Genomic DNA, 15,919 nt, shown 5'->3' with positions numbered 1-15,919 from the left:
ATAGCTGATGGCTGATGGCGGAGGAGGGGGCCCTGGTAGAGATGAACGTTGGCATCAGGGATTCGCTGGTAGTACGAGCGGAGTCAAGATTCGCGCAGGGGATGAGAGCCACTCTGGGCTGGCGGCTTTGGCGTTAGCGCCCGGCGGCCGAAGCGGGCGACGGCTCGCTGAATTTTCGCACCATCCCTGCGATTTACCCTCCGATCCGCGAATCACAATGGCGAGGCTGCAAAATGCTGCATGAGAGGTGCGATGATCGTCGAATGATTTCGACTTTCCAGGGTGCCCAGATTCAAACACGCGCAGAGCACATTCGGCGATCCGAGAGCGTCTGATTTGTAACTCGTCAGACTTCGAATACATCTCAGCACGTCAGACAGGCCGCGACGTTGTTTTCATCAAAACGAGAGCCGCGTTTGGCGCTGCTGTCCGCTGGCTGGCTTTACGGACCGCTGATCACGATTTCGAGATAGACGAGCAGGTAGTGGCGGGTGACGAAATGTTCTGTACACTGCGATTGCCAAGTAAACATCCTGAAGCCAATACAACAGCATTGACACCGCACCTGGTCCAACTCCTTAGCCCCAATACGCCGCCTGCGCCTCACACTCTCGCATCGATGCTTCTAGCAATCCAATGGGACATCCCTTGAGGACTCGGCTTTCCTCCCTGAGCGCTGTCCTTACGCCGCGTGTGGTTTACCGGAGCGACTTCAACAGAAGTTATTTCTTAATGATTGTGACTAAACCATCTTAGTATACCCCACGCTTTCTGGCCGGCTTGGTGAGCTTACTGATATCTTCATCCGCCAACTCGTGAGATAAGCCGACTCTCTGCGGTTGGTGCTTGACCGATTTGCCATAAACAATGGCTTGCCTGAACTGCTCGACGATGGTTTTGTGAATTGCGTTGCACTGCAGCGGTTAGTAGCGGGCTTCTATGGGTGAGGTTTCAGCTTACGAAATCTTCCACTGTGCAGGCCGTCGACCGCAACACGACAGGAGCAGAGTAGTCCGGCATCTTTCCTTTCGGCTTGGTGTACACTCTCCTCAAGTTCAGCTTCTCCCACATCTGCTCCAACAGTTCGTCAACGTTCCAGCCATGCTCCGCGCTGATTGGACATGCGTTCGGTATCCTGTAGAGCAGATCCAGTTCTTCAATTGATATAGCATCAATCTTATTCAAGGCGTAAATCACTGGAATATAGCTTCGGCTCTTCGCCTCCAGAACGTCTATCAGGTCGTCAATGGTGGCATCGCAGCGGATAGCGATATCTGCGGAAGAAATGCGGTACTCGGACATGACGGCTTTGATTTCCTTCAAAGCTGTTAATCAAAGTTTTGCACATATTCTCCAGTTTCTAAAACTCACGTCATGGTCAATATGCGTTAGAGGTACCGTGCTAGTAATGCTGATGCCTCCTTTGTCCTTCTTCTTGAAGTTGATGTTAGGCGGGCTTTTGTTTATGCGTATACCAAACCCTTCGAGTTCTGTTTCTATAACTCGCTTGTCCGTGAGCGGCTTGTTGACGTCGAGGACGATGAATATCAGATTGCAAGTCTTCGCAACGGCAATGACCTGCCGGCCACGACCCTTGCCGTCCTTGGCTCCCTGGATGATACCCGGCAGATCAAGCATCTGAATCTTCGCGCCGTTGTATAGAACTTGTCCAGGCACTGTCGTAAGCTGTGGCAGCGTCAGCGAATCTTGTCTTGCGGACAGAGCTCGAGTGTCCCAACCGTTGTAAATTCATATGCCGCCGCTACCTCATTGTCAGTCATAGTCCGGCACAAAAGACAGACATCTACACACCTTCCGAGTGTTGACCAGTCACCCTACTCATGAGGGTACTCTTGCCGACAGATGGAAACCCTATGAAGCCGCTGTTTCAGGGTAAGCCAGTGCTCACAAACCATGCCTAGTGGAATATACTGACACGCTGGCAACGCCGGTTCTGGCAACATCGAAGCCCACTAGAACACAGTCTCAGCATTCTCTTGGTTCCCAACATTCGCTTCTCCAAGTATAGCTCACCACCACCGCCGCCACCACCAGATGTTGGGGTGAGTAGCTCCCTTTTTAGCTTCGCAAGCTTGGCCTTCAGTTGCCCCAAGTGGAACGACGTTGCCTTGTTCTTCTGAGTCCGAGCCATCTGAACTGCGTTAACGAAGGGTATACGGCGTCTCGAGCCGGTTTGCGAACCTCGGTCTCAATCTCCTTAATCTAGAAGGGCGAACGTCAGCTTGAGCGCTATCCTGGGGGAGGGAATTCTCACCTTGTCCACAGTGGTCGCCATCTTGAAAGTCAACGCGCTGCAACAACTGTTTACTGCAAAGTGTAGCTGTGTGGTTGATACTCAAGGCTCACCACAAAAATGTTCAGATGCCCGCCGAAAGATGACGGCAGGGCAAAAATTCAACCGAGGATCTCCCGTTCGCCCCGCCAAGCACGAGCCAGCAGGCACCAAAGCGGTGAGAAACTTTCCGGAGCCTTTATCAACGGCGTGTGCGGTTCTGCCGTAATCAGTATCATGTAGTCACGTCACTACAATGGAAAGTCTACGGGTAGTCATTCGGTCTCTCTTTGAGGCTCGGCGTGATCGGTTTGCATCTGCAGTGAATCGCGTCTATCTCTGGAGTTTGACAGGTGACATCCATCATCTGACTCTGTCCGCCGCAGCCTTTCTCTTAGTCAAGCAGTGGGTTTTCGTTGAAGACTTTGCTTAGCCTTTCCTCTTTTTATTAGCAGTGTCTCGAACACTACTCGTTTCTTTCCACTCTTCTCTCCAAAGCTTCCTCCAGCATGACTGTCTGGACAGAACCAGGCTCTCCAGGCCCGACATCAAACGCTCCACATCTAGATGCATTCCACCAGCTCGTCCAAGATCTCAGCAAGGTGCTTGGTCCCTCATCCGGCATAGATTCCGCAGAAGTAGACCCCGAAGACCTCCAAGCGCTGATGCGGAACTACATTTCCGATGCCTCAGAGTGGATGCAATATGCCCTCGGCGACCCCAGCAGGAACTACACCAGGAACCTCGTCGACAGGGGAAATGACAAGAGTAACCTTGTGAGTTGACCTCATACAGCACCGCCATTCAAGTCCACTCCCGGACACCGACTCACACGCCCACCAGCTCATCCTCGTCTGGACCCCTGGCGAAGGCAGCCCAATCCACGACCACGCCAATGCCCACTGCGTGATGAAAATCCTAGCGGGTTCCCTGAAGGAAACACTATACGCCTGGCCCGAAGCCTCTGGCGCTGCGCCGCTGGCCGTCAAGAAAGAAACCGTGTACACCGAGAACCAGGTCACGTACATGTCTGACCAGCTGGGGCTGCACCGGATTTCGAATCCGGACCCTAAGAACGTCGCTGTTTCTTTGCACTGTAAGTCACTGGCCCGTAGTCAACTTGGGCTGTTGGGAGTTGTAGTGTGGACGCTTCGCTGACACGGGGGACAGTGTACACGCCGCCGAATGCGGCTACCTTCGGCTGTAACATCTTTGACGAGGTAACGGGACGGTCGAGCCATGTTAAGCAGAATGTGTTCTTCTCAGAGCGGGGGCACAAGCTGTAAAAGGTTCTTTTCTGTGTTTCTGGGATCTGGCGTTTCTGGAAGCGGGTTGCTTCCATCAGCAGATCTGCCACCATAGAGGTAGACTTGCTCAGCCTTTGGCGCTGAACGGCGGAAAATAGACTTCTGCGTACAGCTTATATGTCATGGGAAGATCTAGCTCCATGAGCGCCGAGAATATCGATATGGTTGATAGCCGAAGGCATGACTCCGGTGATCGACAGCGCAAGGCACCCACACAACCGTGCGTCAGAATTTTAGACGCGGTGAGGTAGATCCAGACGCTTGCTCTTGACCGCGAGAGAGTAGTATAAGTCTAACTACACAACAAGCATAAGCTCAACCACAGCTGCTGCTTACTACGTCAAAGAACCCCAACGCCATTGAATGCTCCCCAAGCCATACCCGGCATACCTCACATCATACAGGTTGTCTACTTTTCACGGGCCGGGATACCCTATGTTCTCCCGATTGTCGTCGATAATCCTGCCATATCTGATTTCGTCAGCACATCCACAATCCTTTCCCACTCTGGCAGACTTACTCAAGCAGCAGCCTAAAGAACCACACCTCAAAGTCCTCATTCCTCAGCGCCTTCTCCGCCCACATCCTCCCCTGCATCGCCAGCCTCGGCGCCTGCATCTTCCCCTCATCCTCGCCCGAGAAATATCTCACAGCCTCCAACCACTCCTCCCCCCTCAAACTCAACGGAATGTAATGCACCCACGGCTTCAGCCAGTCCTTGTGCCACTCCTGAAAAATCGCCATCTTGTACACCAAGCTCTTGCTCTTCAAAAATGCGTAGAACCGGCCGCTGAAAGCATTCCCGTCTATGTCGAGGAGGTGCCGATATTTCCACGCATCCTGCTGATCAGCGGGTTCCGCGATCTCGAAGAAGTTCCGCTGCGCGTCGCAGTCGCCTGGGTCGCACTGTCCGACGTGCGAGAATTTGACGTCGATGAGCGCGGCGTAGTCGCTCCGCCTGACCTCCTTGGGCTGCCAGTCTGGCGCGTCGGCCGCGCCGCGGTTGATGAGGATCTGCGCCTTGTCGGGCGCGTTGATCTTGCGAACGAAGTGTTGGCGGTGTTGACGCCGCCAGCCGCCGTTCCGGCTGAAGCCGCCGGTCGTCGAGCCGCGCCAGTAGAGGGCGTTGGTTTTGGTTTCCCAGTCCTCGTCGCGGTGGGCGTCGTAGGGCACTTTGCCGTACCAGTACCAGGGGCTTGGGTAGAGGATGTCCTGGAAGCTGCTGATTTTGCTCTGGGAGAAGATCGGGAAGAGCTCTTGGACGAGGTTGAAGGCGTTGGGACGGTCGAAGAAGCCGTAGGTTTTGCTTAGGGACGGTGACATGCAGATGTCGGAGAATGCGGTCTGGTTGTAGACGAAGCCTAGGTCGCCCAGAGCGTAGGAGGTCAGGTTGTCCGCTGCTGCGTCGTCGAAGCTTCGGGCGGGACTGTTGGGCGAGCAGGACATGCGGGAGGGTATCCAGGTTGCTTGGTGCGCGAAGTGGTTGAACCTTGTTGTCTTTACTTCGTCTATCCTTTTGCCATTGTTCATGTCTTTAGGCTTGCTTGAAAACGCATTCTTCGGTGCCGTATTGGCAAAAGCTGCGGGCATGCGCTTCTCCCGGGCTAGCTTGACCATCTGAGCCAACTCGTCATGAGGGACGACGACCCGCGGCTCGTCGTGTATGTTGAACGCCAGATCCATATTCGGGAGATGCTGGAAAGTCTGGTTGATCATGCCGAGCGTCGCTTGCTGTTGCCACTCCGATCCGCCCTGGATTTTGACAGCCTGCCCGTCCCGTATCAACAGTCCAATCAGGGCATTGTCCGCATGTCCCAATGCTTCCCTAACCCGAGCCCGTATCGTAGCTGGCTCAAGCGCCCAGAACGGTAGTAGCGAATGGTATATCGTGTCGTATTCGTCGATAAGCTGCACCCCTTTTCGCTTCGCGAACTCGTACCATCGGTCGAAGTTAGGAGGAGGCGGTAGCTGGTACCTGCGGCGATATTCCGCGACAGCGTCCGCTAGTGTCTTCGATTGTCTTGCCAGTAGCTTCTCGAAATCGGCCTCCGCATCTCTCACGAGCTGGTCGACGGGGTGCGCCCTCGTGGATCCAATTCTGATCGGCTGAAAGGGTTCGTTAGGTGTCTCCGTTGAGACTGGTGCGGCATCGCCACGTGAGTGTGATCTGAAAGTAGACGTGAGGTCGGAAGATCGCCGCAGAAAGCTGATGGTCAAGACGGCAAGCGACACCGCAGCAAGCAGCGAGACTAGCTGCCTCGCCCTCATCCTTGTCATGAAGCCGGCAGTGGCTGATGGAGAAGCAGAATCATCGACGAGGAGCAAGCTCGCGACGGCGCAGAGTAATGCGAACCAAATCCCCCACACCGAAGCTTCGCTGACCAGGCGAGCGCATAGTAGAGCGCCAACGGCAATGAGCGACACGCGGAAAGGTCCTCGGCGATGGATCTAAGCTAACATGATTAGAGGCGGTCCATAAAAAGCAATGGAGCAGCAACAATGGCAGGCTGAGTGCTCCTGGGTCAGAGAAAAAAGACAGCAGGTGTGGCTGTTGGGTTTGCGCAAAGCCAGTTTTGCAGGGATGCGACCATCAGGAGGGACAAGTGACGGCTCGGCTTCCGTGGCGCAACGCCAAAAAGAACCTTGCTCGTCAAACTTACGCGAGTCAGACAGGACGTTACAGTTTTGATACGCCCTCAAACGGAGCCTGAGAAGACAACAGCACATTAGGTCCAAAAAGTGGAAATCACTTACATTAGAGACGAGCAAGAGATTGCAGATAGTGGCAACTAGTATGCCCCAGCACAACCGTATGAATAACAATACTCTCTGACCAGATTGCCAATACGCACCAAGTAGTGCCACCTGCCGATTGTAGGTTATGGCGTCTGTTCTGAAGCCCTCTAGTACTAGGGTTGCTATAGCGCAGGCTACACCTACAACTGCGGCGAAATCTCTGACGGAGGCCTCGAATGGATCATGCTGCCCGGACGAAGACGACGGCCGTCGTAGGAAGGAGCCATTGGCGGAAACGAAGCCCTGACTGTCGTGTTTGTAGTCCCCACTGCTTGCGAATGCCAGGTCAATCAAGACGAATGATGCAGCCGTAAAGACTGTGCTTGAAAGGCCGAGCGCAATCGTTGGAGAGAGCGTCCAGGTTGCTAGGACAGCGGTGGCCGACGCCGTGATAACGATGAGGAGTCGTTTCGATGCGTTCAGAGGGAAGGCGTGTGGAGCCGTATGTCCATTGAGTCTACCGCTGGCAAGTGCAGTCCCGAATTGACTGCATACGTATACTATAGCTGGGAGCCAGGCCTACTTCTCCTTAGCTCAATCACCCTTCTACTGCTCCAATTGTTAAGAAGACCTTTGTGATCCATATGCCCTGCCTGTCCCTTGCAGCGCGCTCGCAGACTTGCGCAAGCGCAAATAGCACGCCAGCCGCCCAGCTGTACATTCCTCGCACCCCATTCTTGTCAGTTCCCGCCCGTATTCCGACTCTCAGGCTGCTGTATAGCCACACAATGCCCCAAGATGTCGCGCTTATGAGTAACGAATGTTCGACAGGCGTTCCGGCGGCCGATAGGGCGTATAGGATGAGGAATGCGAGTGGAGGCGCAACTGAAGCGAAGACCGGCGACGGTGGGGAGGCATGCTGTCCGAGCTCCGGAGGGATTAATCGCATCTGGAAGAGACAGCTGTGAGTTCACATGTCTGAAGGTCGTTGCTGCATCTCTGGCTCGGAAGCCGCACCGTCTTGAGCCCTGACACAAGGCTGCAGGTGATGCCGACTTGGCAACGATGCGCGCGCGCCGGCAGCAATGAACTGGAAGCTTCTGTAAACAGCAATGATCTCAACTTTCACTCGCCCTTGCTCATTTGGGCGGGCGCACAGCACGCGGACGCTTCTCCTGCTGCACCATGATTTCCCGTGACCGAGTAAAGGAGGAGCAACCTCCTTCCACAGAGAACCGCCGAACTGCCTTCACACAACGTCCGCCGGCCTCATTCGGATAGCAACGGGCTGCGTACTATCTACCCACTTGCATGTCAAAACCAATGGTCTTTAATGATTGACCACGCAAGCTCGCCTCAGCATGCTGTCGAAATACCTACTGAAGGGCTGTGGCCTCCTCTATGGCCTGTTCAGCTATGCTGCTTTCCTCATCCTGGCGGTAAAGGAAGGATCAATCTTCCGTCGGACGTCAGAAAAAGCGAAGAAGGAGCTCTCCACTGGTATCTTTCAGCTCAGCAGCTTGATGAGGCCTGTGCTAATCAACGTTACTAGCTCGACACAAGTTTTGGGACCTCACAGAAAATCCGTATGGCCTTAAACATGACTTCTTCATCCTGTCGAGCGGCGTCAAGCTCCACTATGTCACAACCGGACCACCTGCAGGCCGACCTGGGCAACCGACGAACCTCGTCATCTTCCTCCATGGCTTCCCGGACAGTTGGGTCCTCTGGCAGAATCTCTTGCGCTCAAAGAGACTGGCTCAGAACGCCGTCCTTGCAGCTTTGGACCTTCCGGGATACGGCGGCAGCGATGGACTTCCGCAATACGATGCCACAACCGTCCTGGAGACCATCACTGCCTTCATCCTTTGCATGAGGGAGGAGTACACCGGTGAGGCCCAGGGCAGCCCGACAGAACGAGGCAAGGTCATCATCGTCTCCCATGACTGGGGCGCAGCAATCGCTTTTCGACTCGCTGCTGAGGCCCCTCAACTAGCTGATCGGTTCATCACCAGTAGCGTCTTTCTGGTAAGTTTCCGTCAATGGCGATGTACTTATAAGGCTTCTCTTCTATCGTTCTCGCCTAATCTCGCTCAATGACTCACATTCGTTACGATTACTTGTAAATTTTACTTTCCTGACGCCTAAGCTATTTATCTGTCTTACATCCCAATTGAAGTTTCAATCCACCGCTAGCGGGTTCCGTACTAAGCAACATATAGCCCACCCTCCTCCTCGCAAACATCCAAGGCCGCTGGAACTCCGCCATGCAGATGCTAAAATCTGGAGCCGGCCAACCCCGTTCCCTCAGACTGATCCGCACCGCCGCATCAACTCTTTCCCCAGTGTTCACTCAGCTCAAAAAGTCCGGTTACGTCTTCATCTTCCTTCTCCCCGCCCCGCTCGCGAACGCATTCGGCTCCTTCGGCAACTACTACGTTCTCCGCCTGCTGCACCAGATCGCAGCCAAGTCGAAGCATCCCCTCGAAGGCACCGAATTGGCGGAAGCCATGGCGCAGTCTCTGGGTCCGAGTGCCGAGCAGTGTGCAGGCGATGGCTATTCCGAGCATGTCAGACGCCGCGCACCGTCCGGCGGCTGGTCGGAGAAGATCCGTTACTACCGCGAGGGCGCCGCCACTGGATCGTGGGACAAGTCCATCGAGACGGTGGTATCAGTGAGCAACCTCGAGCGGGCCGGTGGGCGTAGACGGTCCAGTAGCGGTGCTGGACTCTTCGAAGACGGGCCCAGAGGCGCACTCAAAGCGAAAGTGACGTTTGTGGTGGGGTTGAAAGACGTCGCTGTTGATCCAACGCTGGCGTTTGAGGGCATTGGTGATTACTTCGGCAGAGAGAGCCAGATGGTCACGCTGCCTGAGGCGGGACACTGGACGCCGAGCGAGAAGGAGGGAGCGGCGGTGTTGGAGGAGGTCACGGCTTGGGCGCTGGAGGGAGAACATGGTACTGTGCGCGAGAGACTGCAGAAGTTCCCGGGGGCCAAAGTCACGGTTGAGCGCTGAGAGGGTGCACTGATGAGCGGTATTGGCTATCGTGAGCTATGAAGCAACGCACCAAAACAGGTAGGTGCAATATAGGTAGCGTTGCACAATCATGTACTTTAGGCAGAGCGTTGTTGGCGACGTTGCTGTAGCTTGCGAAGCACAACGGTACAGTACTTAGATACCTCCCCCCTTGTACTCTACCTGGGTACCCATGTATCCAGGGTTCTACGGCCAAGCATCCGTGTTTGAGTCTTGGTGGTTATCTTATGCGTAAAACTGGCACGGGACATCTCCACACTAGCGCCTAGCGCAACCTGCATGCGCCATCTTGCAGGGAACCAGCTGTGGTGAGAAAGCTCCCGCCGCGGCTCGGAGGAAGCAAGCTGTATGTAGCTGTGGACATCTGGAGCTTCATCGCAATCGAGCGCTGGCGGTAACCCGTCTCTGTGCACGAAAGGAGAGCCGTTTCAATTGAAGCCGAATATCGGCAGCACAAAAACGGCGTGGACGGTTCTAGCTTGACACAAGCCCCACTGACGCCATGGGTCCCTCGAGCGCTACGTTAAGCGAGTTAACCCTCATCCGTGTCCGATGCACGAAACTTTGAGCTGTTGCCATGGCTCGAGCTCTCCCAGCTCTGTCCCGCTCGAGGGAACACCCTCTTCATTTCCTTCGCCCGCTCTGCAACCTCTCCTCCGAATGCTTTCTGTAGATATCTCCCTATGAAATAGCCCCTAGCATCCAATTCGCCCTAGACGTTGATCCGTGTCCGCGTCTTGCATCACCGTCGTGTGATCTGCACATCTTCCTCAGGCCAAAGCGGGGGAACTTTTGCGGCACCGCCATCAAGCTTTACAGCCTCCAGCAACCTCATCGCAGCTCTGTACACGAAGACTTTCACTCTCTGAAGCTTCGCCATGGCGACCTACGGGGAGGACGTGTATTGCACGGTAAGCAGAGCCATCGTGTACCGGCCGCCGTCAAGCAGCTAACCGTGTGCAGCTTCTGATGAGCGATGCCTATCTACCTGGTATGACGGCTCGCTGTGCAGGAGCAATCGAATTATCTGACCGAGCCACAAGGTGCCGCTGTACTTGCACACTCTCTACGGGATGCTGGCACGAAGAAGAAGCTCGTGATCTTGGTGACATTGGACACCTTATCCGCTGATACCATCAGCGAGCTCAAGGTACTGCTACCAGCCATTGGTACTTGTTGTTCTTCTACTAACCTCCTCGCAGAAGCTGTACGACGAGCTGATCCCCGTAGACCGCATAGCGAACCCCAACCCCGCAAACCTCTACCTCATGGGCAGGCCTGACCTTGCCTTCGCTTTCACCAAGATCGCGCTGTGGCGGCAAGACAGGTTCCGGAAGATAGTATACCTCGACTCGGATGTCGTAGTCCTCAGAGCTCCCGATGAGCTGTTCAACATCGAGGCACCTTTTGCCGCAGCACCAGACATTGGCTGGCCAGATGCTTTCAACACCGGTGTCATGGTGCTGAGTCCGAACATGGGCGACTACTGGGCCTTGCAGACAATGGCAACAAGCGGCGACAGCTTCGACGGTGCTGATCAGGGCTTGCTGAATCAGTACTACGAGCACAAAAATTGGCACCGGATCAGCTTCACGTACAACTGCACTCCAAACGCTCAGTATCAGTGGGAGCCGGCATACAGGCACTACAAGAGCAATATCAGTGCGGTACATTTCATTGGCAAAGAAAAGCCATGGAGCAAAGGCAGGCCAAGTGGGTCCGGACCAGGAGTGTACAACGAACTCCTCGGCAGGTGGTGGGCTGTTTTCGACAGGCGCTTGAAGCCAAAAGCTGTAGGTCTTCGAAGGGTAGTATAGCTGCACAGGCTAACGTGGACAGATCTCTTCCTCGGCCTACGGTCAGCCGTCGCGGGCTTCGATAATCGCACAGTATGTTCACGGCGAGGCAGCGCACCCCGATTACAAGTACACGCCGGAACAACAAGTCGCCAACGCGCCACGTATCAAAGAGCCGGAGCCAGAGCGTCCCTTCATGACGAGCGAACGGCCCACATCGAGCCCTGGAGAGCCTGCTGAAAACATAGACCAAGGCTTAGTCGCCCCAGTGCCAACCTCAGAGCAACGCAGGTTCTCCGCTCCTCAGATGGAGTGGGATGCAACGCGGTAAGTGGCGGGGAAGCTAAGGCAGGAAAGCGCCGTATCTAATTCTACACAGCTCTGCTCCGCCTGCCGAATCCAAACCTGAAGCCGCCAATTTCAACCCAGGTGAACAGTATGAGTTTAACGAAAGCAAGGAACTCTTCCATGCGCCTGCAGCATACCCTGAACCACCGAAAGACATGTGGTATGAGGTGCCCAAAAGCAAACCAAAGGTTGAAGAGAGACCGCCGCCCATTTTCCCATGGGAAAAGGAACGTGACGTACCGCCACCGAGTCGAGTTTTCGCAGAAGACCTGCCGTCGCCAACGCCCGAACCGGCAGCGTCAACTATGCAGCCTGGCGCTGAGTCTGCTGAAAGTGGGCAGATTGGAGGAGCGCCGTCGGAAGAAGAGACCTCTTTCCAGGGTTTCGCCTCCAGCACCAATGTGTGGGACGCGATGCCAGACATCAACCGCTACGTGCAGAATGTCGTCGACATCCAGCAAAGAAAGAATAGGCCCAGAGTTATCGGTATACCCGCGCCTAACATGCGATCTGAACTCGTATCCCCTGACGCGCTCGGCGTGACCCCAGAACAACGGCGCGCCAGCCTTATTCTCACAGACTTTCCCACCGAGGTCGAAAGACCTAGCCTGCCAGTGACGCCAGCACCGCGACGCAGATCGACATTCTGGGGCGAGGAGCGCAATGCTGAGGGCCAGCTGCCCGCGGCGGAAGGGGTGCCAGATCAAGCCGAATGGGTATGTCCATCTTGTGGTTACAGGTCTCAAAGCGCAGCTGCCTTCCGTGCCGGTGCGCGACGATTATCCCCACCTATATCCAGCGTTTCACGTGCTCCTCCCTCCACGGCGCCGAGCGCTTCCGCTCCCGCTGCTTCCGCAAGCTCTATACCATCTGTGCCATCTGCGCCATCTACTACTACCACTATCACTACCAGCGTCTCTATTCCTCCACCTCCTCCAAAGCAGCCAAATTTCATGAGCTACAACCTCCCCAGCTATCTCGCAGCCGTAAAAAAGCACCATGACGCCATACGGCGCTCTCCCCGTCGCACTCCTGCCACATCTCCATCTCCCGCGTTATCCCCAGCAGAACCCTCAAGCTGACTCTCGTCCTCGCCCCTCAAGAACCCCATCGAGCGCCTCGAGACGCTCCGCCGCAGCTCCCTCCTCGAGTTCGAACACCTCAAGCAGGCCGCAGACGCGCAGAAGATGCCACCATTGAGAGAGCTGCCGGAGCACTCTATACCGCGCGGCAGAGATCACGACGCCGAGCACCACAGTATCTCGGCGGGCCATCCGCAGGGCTTTGACGGCTCCAATGATCCGACGTCAGAGACGGCACCGGCTCCGGCGCCGGGCGCGACCACGGAGGAGGCTGATGTGCCTGTGCCGGATAAGGGGCTTGCGGCTGCGGCGGCGACGGAGTCGGGCAGCGCGGTTGCGGAGAAGACGGGGGAGGGGAAGACGCAGGTCGAGAAGCCGACGTTTGCGGCTGTGGACTTCAAGACGGCGGCGGAGACAGGGGGCGAGGAGGGGGTTGAGGATAGGATGCAGAAGGATGTGCTGAGTCCGACTGAGCGGTGATGCGTGCGTACTTTTCCTATTCCTAGCGCAGTTGCGCTGCATGCGTCTTATGGAGATACGTGATGTTGGTGGTGTGATTCTACGTTTTATAATATCTCTGATGACTCATCGTTGTATGTGTGTATCTCTTTTGAACCTCCCTTCTATACCTACATCCCAGCATTCCTTTGCATGCCGTTGACGATGATGCATAGTTTGCGTCTCTTTAGCTTAGTTTCTCCTGCGGAAAGTTGCATGTGCTCTCGCATCTCTTTTGTCGTGTGCTTGACTCTTGACTGCGCATCTCATCTTGTTTCTCCCTCTCGATCGAGCGTCTCATATACGTAGTGAATGTCCGCCTACTGCTTGACCATCACGTATTCATCTAGTAGGAACCTCAGTGGTGAAAGCGTTGGCTCTTTCAAACCGAAGAAACGAGGCTTTATATCTGTGTCGCCCTTTTCCTATCACTACCGACCGCATGCATCCATCGCATTTGCTATCTGTGTCAAGCGGCCCATCTCACCCGTTGATCCTCAACGTCCCGCCCCCACCAACCCACTGATCCCACAGCTCCCTCACCTCCGCCGGGACAACCCACCCATTCCTCCACCCCATCGTAACCCTCATCCTGTTCCTCGCCGCCTTCTCGGCCGGATGGTCCCAGATCCCGTTCGCGCCGGCCCCGACAGCAAGCACCTCGACGCCCGCGGATAGCTCTTCCCCGGAACACCCCAGCAGCAGGTGGCCGTGTCCGAGGGCGGGCATGCGGTACAGCGCGCGCGAAAAGGCGGCTACGAACGGGTCGAAGAGCTCGAGGACGATGCGCTTGCGGAACAGGCGAACGCGATGTGCGCCGATGGCGATCGCGCGGTCGTAGGCGCTGGAGGTGTTGTGGCCTAGGGCGTTGGCGCTTCCGCCTGGAGAGTGGGAGGCGAGGGTTGTCGGATCGGGTTCGGGCTCGTGGGGCACAGCGTTTGTGACGGTGTCGATGACGTCGTCGCCGTATGTATCGTCGCCGTGTCCGTCGGAGTCGGATGCGGAGTCAGAGTCGGAGTCGGCGTGGCCAGCAAAGAGCAGGTCGCCGGAGGGAGTTACGCGGCTCAGCTCGACGGTGAACGCTTGCAGTTTCGGGTACATGGACGGGCTCGTGTTTGGGGTGTTGCTTTTGTTGACGGAAACCGAAGGCCCGAAAAGGGTTGGGGTTACACCGATTGGGCCCGATAGGTGGAAAGTCTCGAGGTTGGGAAGCAGGGAAAGGCTATATAGTGCTGAGCTAAGGGGGTCGTTGTCGGGAAAGGAAGTTGGCGGAACGGCGTCGGGAATAACAATGTCCTCGTTTCGTGGTTCGTGGAAGGGATAGTGGAGTCTGAAGGTTTTAAGGTTGGATGGCTTAATCGATGAGAGCGCTCGAGCAAAATCTACAGTAAAACATCAGTAGGTTACTAAGATCCTGGTAATACCCTACGTGCGTCTTGGACAGCGCGTTCAGGCTTAATCGGGAGCGGAAGCTCAGCATACCACAACGTTTTTGATACCGCGGCGTATTTCTTGTGAAAACCGCGTCCTCAAGGTTACAGTACACACTCCCCAGGGCCGGGAACTTGGAAGCAATAGCAGCTGCGGTAGCCGCATCTATCTTACGCGAGCCTCTAAAGCATTTAAAGCCAACGATGCGTTCGATCGATGGTAGCTCATCCGGATTCAATACTGTCAAGTACGAGTTCTCATATCGGAATTCCCATAGGTCCCGCGGTCAAAATTTGGCTTCCCTATATCGCGGATCAGTCGTCGAGTAGGCACCCAGAGACAACATGATGGGCCGTCCCCTCATCTTATGTGCGCCGTCGTTGCTCGGATTTCCCCATAGGTGTAGAGTCTCGAACAAGCGCTTAATAGCGTTAGTGAAGGCCTCGTTGTTTGCCTTCTCGTCCTTCTCGCTCTCGAACTTGGCGCACTGTTCGTCAGAATAGGCCGGAAGGATGACATCGTATTCTAGTTCCGCGATAGCAGCAGCGCGGTGACTATCAGAGCAGACTCTGGTAAAGAAGTCATAGTCGTCGCTCTTGAGTCGAAGGGAACGGAAAGTGTAACGTTCGATTGCGAATTGCCATTGGCGTGAGACAGAGACGTATTCTATGAAATCGGAAGGATTTAAGTACGAGACGATAATGGCGAGTATTTCTAGTGACAGCCTGTCCATTGCTGTTATTCTGTGGAAGGTGGATATGCGAGTGTGATTGAAAACTAAAAGAGCAACTGATGTGCTTGTGTACAAAGGACGGGACTTTTAGTGAGGAAGCGACGCTGCTAACTAAGCATCAAAATATCACGACTTCCTCTTCGTAACATCAGCTTCAAAGCACGACATCTTTCATGGATGAGAAAGCATGCAATCCAGCTGCGTATTACGATAAAAAATGCGTATATATCAGATGTTGTGGCTGTTCAACGATGAGTTGGCAACTGGCACCGCTTTCTTATTAAAAACCTTGTCCTCTATAAATACGAAGGCTTTAATGGGATATATACCGAGGTGTAGCCGGCACGCCAGGCAGCAGAACGTGAAGCACAGGAAGCGGGCAAGACTACTCGTACTTATGATCCAGAGTAATCAAGGACAACGATTGCTTTCGTGCTGGCATGTCTTTGATGATATGTGTCGAGGTGCTTTATCTTCATTTCTTGCTGATTTTTAAGACTGAATAGGGTGAGTTATTTGATTTGTTATACGTGTTATACATAAAGTTAAAATAAGATAATCCTTCTGAGGTACATGCTGACGTTGAACTAGCAAGGTATCACACAGGCCCTATATCTACCGGTTTGCATCGTGCGGGACAACGGGATCGAGAGTACA

At 54.8% G+C, this 15,919-nt stretch overlaps 7 protein-coding genes across 7 annotated transcripts; 3 read left to right on the top strand and 4 right to left on the bottom strand.

Moving 5' to 3' along the window:
* Positions 1-752: 752 nt before the first annotated feature.
* W97_02649 (ribosome-interacting GTPase 1) lies at positions 753-2,152 on the bottom strand (the record flags this gene model as incomplete). The annotated part of the gene is made up of 7 exons (XM_007780549.1): positions 753-914; positions 961-1,317; positions 1,372-1,686; positions 1,740-1,762; positions 1,813-1,883; positions 1,937-1,973; positions 2,035-2,152. The coding sequence occupies 7 exons, from the start codon at positions 2,150-2,152 to the stop codon at positions 753-755; spliced, it is 1,083 nt and encodes a 360-aa protein (XP_007778739.1).
* A 650-nt stretch (positions 2,153-2,802) lies between these two features.
* W97_02648 (cysteine dioxygenase) lies at positions 2,803-3,579 on the top strand (the record flags this gene model as incomplete). The annotated part of the gene is made up of 3 exons (XM_007780548.1): positions 2,803-3,069; positions 3,137-3,389; positions 3,464-3,579. The coding sequence occupies 3 exons, from the start codon at positions 2,803-2,805 to the stop codon at positions 3,577-3,579; spliced, it is 636 nt and encodes a 211-aa protein (XP_007778738.1).
* A 437-nt stretch (positions 3,580-4,016) lies between these two features.
* Positions 4,017-5,868, bottom strand: W97_02647 (uncharacterized protein; the record flags this gene model as incomplete). The annotated part of the gene is made up of 2 exons (XM_007780547.1): positions 4,017-4,071; positions 4,121-5,868. The coding sequence occupies 2 exons, from the start codon at positions 5,866-5,868 to the stop codon at positions 4,017-4,019; spliced, it is 1,803 nt and encodes a 600-aa protein (XP_007778737.1).
* Positions 5,869-7,697: 1,829 nt separating this feature from the next.
* Positions 7,698-9,353, top strand: W97_02646 (uncharacterized protein; the record flags this gene model as incomplete). The annotated part of the gene is made up of 3 exons (XM_007780546.1): positions 7,698-7,836; positions 7,889-8,364; positions 8,559-9,353. The coding sequence occupies 3 exons, from the start codon at positions 7,698-7,700 to the stop codon at positions 9,351-9,353; spliced, it is 1,410 nt and encodes a 469-aa protein (XP_007778736.1).
* Positions 9,354-10,252: 899 nt separating this feature from the next.
* Positions 10,253-13,080, top strand: W97_02645 (uncharacterized protein; the record flags this gene model as incomplete). Its single annotated transcript, XM_007780545.1, has 7 exons — positions 10,253-10,285; positions 10,338-10,365; positions 10,418-10,524; positions 10,577-11,167; positions 11,214-11,497; positions 11,550-12,234; positions 12,622-13,080. 7 exons carry the CDS (start codon positions 10,253-10,255, stop codon positions 13,078-13,080), a joined length of 2,187 nt encoding a protein of 728 aa, XP_007778735.1.
* Positions 13,081-13,581: 501 nt separating this feature from the next.
* W97_02644 (uncharacterized protein) lies at positions 13,582-14,199 on the bottom strand (the record flags this gene model as incomplete). The annotated part of the gene is made up of 1 exon (XM_007780544.1): positions 13,582-14,199. The coding sequence occupies one exon, from the start codon at positions 14,197-14,199 to the stop codon at positions 13,582-13,584; it is 618 nt and encodes a 205-aa protein (XP_007778734.1).
* A 616-nt stretch (positions 14,200-14,815) lies between these two features.
* On the bottom strand, positions 14,816-15,262 carry W97_02643 (uncharacterized protein; the record flags this gene model as incomplete). Its single annotated transcript, XM_007780543.1, has 1 exon — positions 14,816-15,262. One exon carries the CDS (start codon positions 15,260-15,262, stop codon positions 14,816-14,818), a length of 447 nt encoding a protein of 148 aa, XP_007778733.1.
* Positions 15,263-15,919: the final 657 nt, after the last annotated feature.

This window comes from Coniosporium apollinis (assembly GCF_000281105.1).
Source record: "Coniosporium apollinis CBS 100218 chromosome Unknown supercont1.10, whole genome shotgun sequence".
Taxonomy (NCBI): domain Eukaryota; kingdom Fungi; phylum Ascomycota; class Dothideomycetes; genus Coniosporium; species Coniosporium apollinis.
Note: the sequence above shows the minus strand (reverse complement) of the source record. Positions and strands in the feature narration are given on the sequence as shown.